The sequence below is a fragment of the Vombatus ursinus genome, unplaced genomic scaffold (genome assembly GCF_900497805.2).
Source record: "Vombatus ursinus unplaced genomic scaffold, bare-nosed wombat genome assembly UNPS02015175.1, whole genome shotgun sequence".
Classification (NCBI taxonomy): Eukaryota; Metazoa; Chordata; class Mammalia; order Diprotodontia; family Vombatidae; genus Vombatus; species Vombatus ursinus.
The window spans coordinates 8,903,076-8,915,952 of record NW_020954953.1 but is presented as its reverse complement, the minus strand read 5'-3'; the positions used below and the strand labels follow the sequence as shown (position 1 = coordinate 8,915,952).

Below are 12,877 nucleotides of genomic sequence, written 5' to 3'. Positions count from 1 at the left end.
CACTCCTTTTTTTTTTTTTTTACAGATAGGGAAACTGATAGAAAGATTAAGTTACTTGCACAAACTCACACAGTTGGTTAGTGGTGGAGGGAAGGCTAGAACTCAGGTCTCCTGAGTCCTATCTAGTGTTCTTTCCATTACCCTGTTGCCTAATCATGCCCCAATAAAAGGACTAAAGTATAGGTCAGAGAATTTTCCAAAAATAGCCTCCATTCTCATTGCTTTTCCCTTTCTACTTTTTATTTTCCAAAACAGGATTCTAAAAATTAGTTAGGCTGGGCTAATTCAATTCATCAAATATTTATTATGTACCTACTGTGTGCTAATCATGGAAGACATCATTTAAAAAAAAAACAGCACCATCATTTTGGTAGTAGTTTGATGGGAGATCTAAGCAAGGCATCCTAAAAAAAAATATGAAGTAGAGTATACAAAAAGTAAAAGCGTTAGAGTTAGTTCTTCTTTTTTTGGAATGTGTAACAATGATTTCAAATAACCTGTGTTATTTAGATGTAGGTTTTTGATTAGATTGTCTGCTCACAGTTTTTCAAGCCTCCAACTGGCACCTCTGGGACGCATTAGGCCACACAAAAAGAAACAAAACTTTTTTTTTTAAATCTGTGTTTAGTTTCTCTTATAGTCAACTCCAAGATAAGTAACAACATCATTAAGCAATAAATGTTAGTATTTATCCCTAGTGCTCATGAACAAATGCTTAATCATATTTCTTTTTGAAAGGTCTCCCCAGAAACTTTTTAGATGTGGTCTTATCCCCTCAAAATAAATATGTAGGTAGGAAAGGGAACAGATATGGGAAAAGGGAAAGGGAAAAGAGGAAGAAAGAAAGAAGGGAGAGAAGAAATCTTGAAACTAATTTTTAAATGTTTTTATTTTTATTTTTATATTCTAGTTTGAATAATATTATGTAATGTAATCTTCTGAATTTCTGAGAGGCAAGCCTTCCTTCTTGCCTCTCACTGATCCCCTAAGACTGTATGTCCAGCTGCCCTTGGAGGATCCCTAATCTGACATCACAGATGTACTCATGAGCTGTGGAGCAGCTGAGAAGAGCCTTTTCTGTACTCTGAATGTCAGTACATAAAAATGATTGCTCCAAACAAACAGCCTTTCCCTTTTGCTTCCTTCCCTGCTCCAAGTCATATCTGCAAATGAGGATATTCAGTGTATGAAAAACACAGCCGAGGCTACTGAGTGTTCACCTGTTACACTAGTGGGGAGAAGAGGAAAGGGGGCTGGGATGGTGCATTCTCCATTCCCCTTCTTTCATAAACATGGAGAGGTGCATTCTGCCAGGGAATGACAATTCATCAACTCAACTTGGTTTGTCTCTTGGTGGATAATCAGTTGAGCAGAGACAATCAGTGTCTCTATTTTTGAAGAGTCACAGGTGTTTGGTTTTGGGGGTAGGAGTAGGAGGGGTCTCATCGCTGAAAAAACAAGATCAGGGCTGGCCCTATACAAAACAGTAAAAAAACAGGTGAACTGTGTCTTTGGCACAGACTCTCTGACCTTTCCTTTTTGTTTTCCTCTTCAATGCCCCTCCCCCTCTCCAGGCACCCAGTGCCTTCATCCTCTTTTCTCCCCACAATCCTTTCACTCTCAGATCAAAGATTCCTAGAGATATTTACATTTGAACAGGAATCAGAGCCTTAAATCAATAGGCTGGAAGATAAATTCACAGATGATTTCAGAGACTTCTGCTCTTGACTATTTCTTGAAAATCCACTGCTGCTTTCTCAATGAACTAAGAACCTAGGTCCCTTAATAAACTCAAACTTAATGGAAACTAATCAAGTATATTCCTTTTAAGTTGTAATTAACTCCTTCAGTTTGAGTGAAAGTTAAATGTAAAACCTGAGTCTTTCAGTGGTCACCTAAGCACACAAAAGTGCCTTGCCTCAAAAGTAACAGTAAAAATAATAACAATAAAAGTACCTCTGGATCTACCTACATTAACCACAAGTGTCCTCATTAACAGAAAGAAAACATTGAGAAAGGTACAGAAAACAGTGATGTCAAGCACATAGCTAAAATCTTTAGTAGTTCAAAATACTATAAACAATAATTTCAGAAAATAATTTTCTTACTTGAAACTCATGTGGAGTATATGGACACTAAACTTTTTAAGTGAACATGTGAAAATAAAAATTCATTTGAATTACAATTGTCTTCATAAACTATCTTTCTATCATTGGTACATGAATTGGCTGAGGTCAAAGGTTGAACAAAAATATAGCTACACAAATTATCAAAAATGGCCACAATAACCAGCCAAGTCTAATCCAGTATAAATAAAAGCTTTAAAACACTCTTAATCTAATAAACGCTACACATTTTTCATATGGATTCTTTACCTTCACTACCCACAGGTTGTACAGCATATACATTTTCTTTTCATTTGAAATTATCTTTAGAGCTTGTCTGTTTCATATGGAACAGTAGCATGGTTTAGACTTCTGAACTTGGGCTTAGGAAAGTCTAGATACTCATGCTTAAGGACAATGATAACCTCTCTGAGCCTCAGTTTTCTCATCTATAAAATAGGGATAATTATGCTTGTAGTACCTACCTACAGGGTTGTAGTATGGCTCTATTAGGAAATATAAACTACTTTGTGACAAGTAAGGTGTGTAAAATGATTAGTAAACTTTAAATCATTATATAAACATCAGCTATTATTATAGAGACAAGAAATCAAGGATGGAAATGATATGTTTTTCTCTTGATGTACTATGTTATCATAACTGGTGCTTAGTTAATACTTTCTGATCATCTGTTCACCCTTTCTTATTTTGTCTTCTCCTGACAAATGTCATCTTCTATACCTAATTATGGGTGTCAACAAATACCTCATACTCTATCTGGTGACTTTTTATCAGGGGATATTTCAACGCCTATAGATTTTTAACAGCAGGATGCCTTTTTTCTGAGGACCTCCTTATCAGTAATTGTCCTAAGGATGAGGACTACCGTGTTACAAAAGGCACAGGAAAGGGCAGTCCTAGCCTTGCCACAGATTACTATAGGCAATGTAAACTATCAAATCCTCCGGAAAACCATCCACAAAACAGGATTATTACTTTCCTAAAAATAGCATCTTCCTGTCAACTAGTAGCAATAAAGTCAAGTCAGATTCAGTAGATCCCTCCTATTAATTTTCCATGTGTAAGAGAAAGAGAGAAATCAAACACTCTGGTTCAGGATTTCAGCTTTCCCTTGGAAGCAATGATGAAAACTGTCTAGCTTTTAGCTGTTGCTTCTCTATTACAAAACTTCTCAGAAGTTTTTAGCAGGCAGTATCCTGTAGTGGAAAGAACAGGACCAGCAACCTGTGGGGAAGCCTCCTGGCTTTATCAGGTGAGAGCATTTGAACAAATGACTCCATTTCTCTGGGTCTGTTTCCTTCTCTATAAAAGGAGGTAATAACACTTACACTACTTACCTTTCAAAGTTGTGGGAAAAGCGTTTTATAAATCCTGCACTACTACATACTAGTGAGCTATTATGCAAATTTCTCAACCCAGGATTAACTGTAATATGCTAAATCCTCTTCCATTTTGGATGCAAGAAGTCAAGCATATAAATACACACATACAAAGTAGACAATATATCATCTATGTAGTATCCATCTGATTATATATATATAATGCATATCTATATAAAATAATTTACTATATACACTATACACAAAAGGCAGCGCAGCATACTGGAACCCAAGCTGGACTCAGATGAGGAACACCGGGGCTCAAGGTCCCATTCTGCCATTTATTAGCTGTGTGACTTAGGACAAATCACTTAATTTCTTTGACCCTCATTTTTATCACAGGTAAAATGCTCTAATGCCTATGCTATGGAACTTGCAGGGTTGTTGTAAAAAGCGAAGGAAGTGAAGTAGGTGAGCTAAAGGCTTTCTAGCAAGTACATTTCCCAAAATGTCTGATGGAAAAGGAGGTAAGGCCAGGTAACTAAAGTCCCTATGGTATAACAGGTGGATTAACACTGGTACTCAACCAGGTTAAAAGTCTTAGAAGAAATCTTCCCCTACATTTAGAATTGATCCTTTGCAAAGAACTCATGGTAAGACAGTAATAAAAACTGCCAAGGCATGGACGTATTGTGACAGATAGAACTCTTGCAGTGTCCTTCTAGGAGATCCACTGAAGTATACATAAATACATAAATACTATGGAAGCCACAAATAAACCTGCACTGAAGGTTGCATTTGTAATGGTGTCCACTCCTTCCAAAATGACGGGCCATAGCCGCATTTCCTCTAAAACACCTAAATTAACTGAGAATGGTAAGATTTCATCAGATTTTTGGTAGGAATTGAGGGTGGTATAAGACCACTGCTGTTGGTCTCATCACTTCATCACCAAGGTTCACCTCTATTGCAGCAAATAAAGTATCTTTCTCACTAACATCCAAAAGCGAAAACCACAAAGAATAAGATGAGTAGTCTCACAGGTACTTTAGGCTTATCACCTTCCTTCACCTAGTAACAATTTTGGAGCACCTCCAAGTCCAGTCACCTCACTTCTATCCCTCAACTCCACTTACCTTCAGCCAGCAACCCTTCCTCTTCAGACCCTCAGTACACTGAACACTTCTCCCTCCAATTCCCTTAAAAATCCAGGAGGAAAGGGAGCCAGGCCTCATTTCTCTTAAGAATAATAGCTAGCATTGATCTGATGACGGAAAGCTTGAGGAGCACTTTAACTACGTGATCTCATTTGATTCCAAGGTAGGTGCTATGATTATTCCCATTTTACAGAGGAGACAACTAAGGCTCAGAGAGCCCAAGGCCACCCAGCTAGTACGTGTCTGAGGCTCATTTGAACCCAGGTCCTCCCGATCGCAAGTCAAGCTCTGTGCACTTCCCTGCACTTGTTCGGTCGAGGGAACGACCACAGAGGGTGCGGGAGGTCCATGACTATAATGCCTAGCCCTGACGCCAGGGCAGCGTCCTGTGCCCACTTACCTCGCTGACAATGCTGGTGTGGGACTGGCTGTACTTCCAGTTGCCCTGGCAGGGGACCAAGGGCGCCGTGCGGTTGGGGAAGGAGGAGAGCGGGTCGCTGCAGCTGAGACCCCCCGCCGCAGCGCCGGCGGCGTCCGCCGCGCTGCTCCAGTTGGCAGCTTCCAGCTCGTAGCGCTCACAGCGCCCGTCGGAGCGGACTCCCGACTCCGGAGCGCTCCGGGGGGGAGCCGTGCGGTTCCATTCCTCCTCGGGGCTCCAACCGCAGCGCTCAGCCAGCTCCGCGGCGCTGGGACCCCGGCACCAGTGGTGGTCCGGGCCGATGCCCAGGAAGACCACGCTGACGAAGAGGAAGGCAAAAGTGATGCCCGTCAGGCACATCAGCAGGAACACCCGCCTCTGGAAGCGCCCAAACTCGCCCGCCTTCTGCAGCACCTCGTCGAAGGAGGGCATGGTGCAAAAGAATTCAGCCTCCTCCTCTTCTTCCTCTTCCTCTTTCTTCTCCTCCTTTTCTTCTTTTTCCTCCTCAGCCGCTTCTTCTTTCCCTTCCTCCGCTTCCCCAGGACCCGCGTGGCTACTGTGCACTCCCAACCGCCGCTGCTTCGCCTCCAACTTTGGTATAATTCCCCCGCGCCCCCCTCCCCCACCCTTTGGGTGCAACTCTGCTGCCCGGAGGCCGTTTCCTACAAGTGATCCCCACGCACCCAAGTCTTTTCTTTCCCACCCCCTCCCACCTCCCACCGCGTCCCTCCCTCACAACTCTGGCATCGTGCCAAGAACCAAGTCTCTTTCTCCCTTTCCCACACCAGCAGCCCACAGCCTTACCTTCTGGGGTGGGCACAGAAACCGGGCAGAGGCAGCGTCAGGTGGCCAGCTTAAAGGCGCAGCTGCTGCCCTGGATACTGAATGCTCGAAGAGGTGGGAGGCGGGGAATGGGGAACGGGGAGCGGCCCCCTCTGGCCAGTGACTTCCTGGGCTAAGTGCCCGAGTGCGGCCCTTTTGCGATAGGCTCCAGTTTCAGGAACAATCTGGGTCCCCACTATCTTTCAGAGCCACTAACTAGAACCGATTTTTTCTTTGACCTCTGGCAGCTCCAACAGCCTGAGTACTATCTATACATCTAAATTGATGACAGTTTATCTGTTCCCTAACCATTTCTTCTTTACTTTTCTCTTCTCATCAATTCCAGATGTATATACACATATGTATATACATATGAGAGACTCAAGTCTATGACTGCAGTCCATATATGTGTGTGTGTGTGTGTGTGTGTGTGTGTGTGTGTGTGTGTGTGTATGCATGTGTGTATATGCAACCGCAAGCCTGTGTCCTCTGGGAAACTATGAAATCTTAAAACTGCACTAAGACTTTTGAAACACCTTATATATCTCTAGCTATACCTACATCTATATGCATACCTCTGTGTGTGTGTGTGTGTGTGTGTGTGCTCAAAAGCCTAGTAAAACACTATGAATACAGTATGGTCAAATGTTTGGTAATAGGTAGATAGATAGATAGATAGATAGATAGATAATCTGTGCTAGGCTTGAAAAAGAGAAAGTTTAAACAAAGCAGGTTTCCCTGGCCTCATGGAGCTGATGGTCTAATAAGTTATAAAACATCAACAGATAAATTTACATTATAAGCCACTGGAAAAGTGCAAAAGAAAGTGCTTTGTGAGGACAAAGGGAAGGAATGTCATTGCCAAATTGAGGCAAGGGAAGACTTCATGGAGCAGGTGGCTTTTGCATGTTGTTTTAAAGGATGGGAAAGAGTTTAACCAGCAACCAGGAAGATGGAAGTCATTCTATTCTTTGGAGACAAGTTGCCTAGATAGAGACTAGGGATTAGCCAGTTTTGACAAGAGCTCAGAATTCTTGAGAGGAATAATGCTAGAAATCTAGACAGATGAGGTGGTACCAGGCTGTGAAAAGCCTTGAATATCCATCCAAGGTGATTCTGACCATGTCACTCCCTTATTCAACAAACTCCATTGGCCTCTGTTGCCTTCAGGATCGAATGTAAAATCTGTTTTGGATTTTAAAGCCTTTTGTAACCTGTTTAGTCACTCCAGTCATGTCTGAAGAGGTTTGAAGGTGAAGTTTCCCAATCAGTAAGCATTTATTAAGCACCTACTGTGACCCAGAGCTCTATACTAAGTTCTGGGAATAAGGATAGTTACTAGACCTGCCATTTCATTAGTATAGGAAACTCCTGGGTTAATTCTAGTGAAAATTGGCACCTTCTTTGCAATTTATAGGCTTACAGAGTTGCCCAGAGTACTGAAAAGTTAATTTGTCAGAGTTATATGTGTCCAAGGCAGAATTTGAACCCAGGTCTTCTTGGTTTCAAAGTTGACTCTGTATTCACTACTCCCTTGAGATAGTCCCTGCCTTCTATCAAGGTGTTTACACTTGACTGAGGGAATAAAACATGTTAACAGAAAAGCAAATACAAAATATACACAAGATAAATGCAAAATGATTTAGGGAGTTTGCATGTTAACAGAGTGGAGAATCAGAAAAGACCTCTTAAAGTAGGGAGAATTTCAGCTGAACCTTTAAGGGAGATAAGGGAAAGTGGGAGGGCATTCCAGGCATGAGAGAGTGTCTGTGTGCAAAGACACACAGTTGAGAGCTAGAATGTTGTGTACGATTTGGTTTGCATGTCGAGTGACTGAGCGAACAATGTATTCTTGGTGACTTACTTACCCAGGCTTTGTACATGGCAGATGCTGAATAAATGTTGATTATTAAATGAAAGTTTGAACTGTCCCTATTCAAATAGTATTCCAAAGCTAACCATAACATTTTCATTTTATTTTCTGCTTAGAAATGGATTTCCACAGAATTGGAATTACAGCAGAGTGATAAAGGATAAGACCCCGGGGTGCCAGTATTTAGAAGGACCTGGCAGCATTTTTAGCATAGTAGAAATAATAGACTGGCTTTCTCTACTGGTCACAACTCAGGTGAGCTCTTCCCCACCCAACCAGAACAACCCCTCCCCCCACTCCCCATTGTTTCAGTTGGCCTCCTCGAAGTGTTTGAGGACACATTTTTGCCTTTTGTTCCAGGAACATTTTGTGCTACTTTCCCTAGGTGAAAAAATTGCAAGTTATCACACTGGATCTCAGGTTAATATTGCATTTTTTTTAAGTTAGCAAATTGCCAGAATGAATAATTACAATGTGTATTTACCAGTTGATAGAACACAAGGAAAAATTATATTTAAGCAAGAAAGGTTTAAGTAAAAGTGTGTCATAAAAATGCTGAAAGGGGGCACAGACAAGCAATCAGGATGGCACAAATGTTTTGCTAGACTTGAAACATGTTTTTAATTTTTTTTTCTTTTTTAAAGACCTAAGGGTCAGAATGCTTTAAATACTCTTAACAGGTTTTTTATTTCTTATTAGTCATTGCTAAAGTTATTTTTGCCTAGCTTGTGGCTATAATAAAACCTACAAAATGAACCTTTTAGTATGATTTAGGTTCAATTACAGTGGCTCCTACTTAATAAATGTAATACATTTTCTTAAACACGATGTTAAATAAAGTATCTCCTCAAATCAGAGTCCCAATCATAAGACTGCATTTTACCAATTGTGTGACCGTGGGAAAATCGCTTAACCTCTCTAAGGCTGTTTCCTCCTTTGTAAAATGGAGACAATTACATCTGGATTATTTATCTCACAGGGTTGTTGGGAGCATCAAGTTAGGCAGGCTTTGGAACTGCAAAATGATATATAATTCTTGGGGGCCCTACTAAAGTGCGGTCCTCAGGTCTATGTCATGGAACAGGAAACCATTGCTTTTGGTGGTTCAGTAAGTAGGTGTCTAAAACAAACCTAGATGGTGTAGAATTTTGCCATATAGTGAAACACTAACCTTCTTGCTCTTTCTGCTAACTAATTTATGTTTTAAATGGGAAATAAAGGCCATTTCAAAAAAATTTACAGAAAGGAATTAAAACATCAAATGATAAACTTTTTTTAAGAGGATTGTATCAAACTAAAGTTATAAAATGAAGGAGGCTACACAATTAAAACTTATGGTTAAAGGGAGGAGATTTAATATAATCAATCTTTTGTAAAAATTTGTTTCTATGGCTAGCATCATGGTATTAGCAGAATGATCAATGTACTCTTCCTGATAGAAGCCCTGGGTTGAAGGCCTGGGGCTACTATTTTCTAGCTGTAGCCTTAGGAAAGTCACTTTTCTTCTCTGAGGTTCAGTTTCCTCATTGAAAAAAATGATAATAAAAATACTTTTACTACCTCCTTCAAGGATCAAATGAGCAGTCTGGAAGCTGAAAAGTGCAATGTAAATGTAAACTATTATCATCATGTATAACTTGGAATTGTGATTTCTTGAAGCCTTAAGACATGCCTTAAAAATCTAGCTTTATGTCAGTCACACAAAGGAGATTCACAAAGGTCTGCATGCACAAATCAGACTCTCTTTTTATATTTACTTGCATAACTGACATTTTGAAACCTGAACTAGCATTGCAACCTTCATCTCAATATCTGAACATTTTCTGTGTTCTTTCTGCAAATATGAATGAACTGATTTCTGTTAACCTTAAAGGTTCTGCCTGATCCTACAAACCATTTTCCACACCGTCTTCACTCTGTTCTTCTGATTATAGTATGCGTTCACCATCCTAATGAGGTACATTCTAACTATAGGATCAGTGATGAAGTAACTATTCATTGTACACTAGTAACTATACACCATGTACTAGTATTCAATGTCTCAACAGAGTGAAAGTAGGTAGATAAACTTGTAAAGCTATAGTAATTTGTGGTGCAAATACTATGCAATGCTGATTTTGGGGGAGGGCAGGATGGGGAAGTTGGTCTACATCTATGATTTCATCAAGGAAGGAAACTCCTTTCACACATACCCACTGGCCTTTCTTCTATGTGTGGCAGGGTTTGGGAATGACCACCTCACATGAAGCCTCGCATGGTCTCGGGTAGGCTGTGATGTGCACTATACTAAATGACAACCACTCCAACCATGACACCTGTCTCCTTCCTACTGGTTCATTTCTTTAATAAGACTCAACCCATGTCCTAGGGCAATCAAGGGGTAGGTTCTGATATTTCCTCATAAATTATTGGAAATACACAATTTTTCTCATTAATTAATCAGTTAGCTCTAGGCCCTCACCTCAGTTTATAAATAAAACAGAGAAAATTCATTTCCCACATGTTTTTAATCCTCTCTCTCTCTCTCTCTCTCTCTCTCTCTCTCTCTCTCTCTCTCTCTCTCTCTCTCTCTCTCTCTTTCTTTCTCTTTCTCCCTTTCTCCAGTCTCATAGGTTTGGCCCACCATCAATGTTACTGGCTATATAATTTATTCTCAGAGTTATAAACTATACAAAGAGTATATTTCAGCAACTTATCTGCTAGAAGAAAGGTAACAGCTAGAACTGCCCTAACCATCATTTCCAATTGTTGGATTCCCCACAGCTATAGAAATAGAGACCCTAGAAACATGGCTCTTGGGATGTCAATCCAATAAAATTTCTCTTCAGTTTCTCACAAAATGTCTCTTCATAGCCTTTTTCCTCGACATTTAATTCACTCAGCCTCAGTCCTCTCTGCTTCACCCAATCTCTCTCCAGATATGACGGTGAACTCCATCTAGAATGTGTTAAACTAAAACTCTCCAGTATTATCTTCTCTCCTACAAGTACAGTAGCAGTATCTGTGGGAGAGGCTAGGGTTACATTTGCATTCTTTAATTGTTTTCAAGAGCACTGGGAAATTAAGTGATTTGCCCTTGGTTACAAAGCTAACATGTGTCAGAGGCAAGACTTGACCTAGGACGTCTGACTCAAAGGCTAGTTCTTTATCAATTCTGCCATGCTTTTTCTCAGATAATCCTATTAATAGGGTGATTTTAATAGTTTTTAGCTAAGAGTCTCTATTTTCATACTATCTTAGCTCATATTTCTAAATCTGTTGTCTTGTAGTAGGCCACTAGTAATTCTTCTCTCTTACCATGTTACTACTCTCTCTTTTTTTTTCTTTTACATTTTTACATTGTCAAAGACTAACATTCTTTATACTGCTTCTTTCATCGTTTTCATTCTCCTTCGGATTATTGAAATGATTTATCCTTGGCATATAAAATATAGATAATAATTAGCAACCTTTGAGGTAGTTAAAGGGGAGTTTTTTAAGATGCTGATGATGTTTACTTCTAAGTTATCTGGTACGTATAGTATTTATGGTAATATTGTTAAAAGAGGGAGAGGAGAGGATAATTTCAGTATTGTCTAGTAAAATATTCCCTTTTGAATAAAAAAGGTTGAACATTTTCTGGTTGTAAAATATTGTGCCTTTTAGTTGAATGAAAATTGACGTATACAACATATATATCTCACAGTAAGAACCATTACTAGACCCAAGGAACTGGGGCACTGCACCCTCTTCATTTCTACTAGAGGACCCTCTCAGGGGCAGCTCGGTGGCGCAGTGGATAGAGCACCATTCCTGGAGTCAAGAGGACCTGAGTTCAAATGCAGCCTCAGACATATAACACTTACTAGCTGTGTGACCCTGGGCAAGTCACTTAACCCCATTGCCTAGCCAAAAAAAAAAACAACAAAAAAGGTATATAGAGGACCCTCTCAGTTCTAGATCTGTACAATGGAGGTAGAATGGGTTTAGACCTTGGGAGCATGACCTCTTGGAAGAGAAGTCAAATTCCTTTTTATCACATTCTTTTGTCCATTATTCACCCTGGGGAAAATTTGCTTGCAGTTTTGGCTTTATCTTATATCTAGGGTCTCACCACAAAGGGGGAGAAGTAGAAAGATACTAATATTAAACAGACATAGAATAGGTAATTTTCTCTACACACACACACACACACACAGACACACACAAATGATAAACACAAAAACTATCACAAGTGAAATGGATAATTGGACCCTTATTTATCCCAATCAGTATTAATCAGCTAGCGATTTCATAGGGGTAATGATGGTTAGTAATTATTAACATTATACTTATCAATATACATTTAGTTAATCAACTAATACATGTACATTCAGGAATAATTAAATGGGATAGGTTCTTTCTTATAAAAGGCCCCAAACTGTAAATTACAAAATCCTAAATTCACCTGCTTGTTATGAAGTTCACTTGTTTAATCATAGGAAGTTAACTAGAGGACCTCTACCCTTTTATCCTGCAAAGTAGGAGACCAAGCCCAGTGGGATAGAGGTGACTCAATGATATGGAAAGTCCTCCAGATATTTCTTTGATCTTCCACCCTTCATCATCCCCTTATTGCCCAACATGAGGAGATGGCCATGAGCATTTGACCAGTGGATGACCTTGTTTGCTGGCCTGTGGCCTGCCTTTCGACTGGCTCATTGGTCCTGTAGATGTTTTGGCATCTATTCATCAGCCAAGACCTTGGGTCTGCTCATCAGCTCAGTAGGATCTCCTGATAGGTCTGTGAAGGTCTGTTCATCGACTTGTTTGTCAATCAGTGGGATTCTGTACCTTGTACACACCCTCTTGGAGAGTCAAGGACAAAGTCTATCCACCAATGAGATTCTGTATTTTTAGTTTATTTCAACTGTATTGTCTGGATATTGAGTACTATAAAACTAAGGCCCTAGAGGAACGGGCCACTCCACTTGTGAGGAAAATCTGGAGTCCTATTCCTTTAATAGGTTTCTTTAATAAATGGCTATTGGCTTGGACCTCTACTTCAGTGGTTTTTCTTGAAGATTGGACATTTTGGGGCCCACATATTGACACAAACTTAAACAAGCAGCATAAATAAGGGCAGTTATACTTTCCCTGGAGCTTGAGACTTAAATATCAGAACATGAAACAGTTCACAGAAT

The 12,877-nt window shown here is 40.0% G+C and overlaps 1 protein-coding gene across 3 annotated transcripts in view; it reads right to left on the bottom strand.

Annotated features, from left to right (window-relative positions):
• Positions 1-5,610, bottom strand: part of LOC114031431 (solute carrier family 22 member 3-like) — a 192,438-nt gene extending 186,828 nt beyond the window's left edge. For all 3 annotated transcript variants that reach the window (XM_027846504.1, XM_027846502.1, XM_027846503.1), the window contains exon 1: positions 5,003-5,610. In XM_027846504.1, coding sequence (XP_027702305.1) covers positions 5,003-5,452 — 450 coding nt within the window. In that variant the 5' untranslated portion in view covers positions 5,453-5,610. The remainder of the gene's footprint in view (positions 1-5,002) is intronic.
• Positions 5,611-12,877: the final 7,267 nt, after the last annotated feature.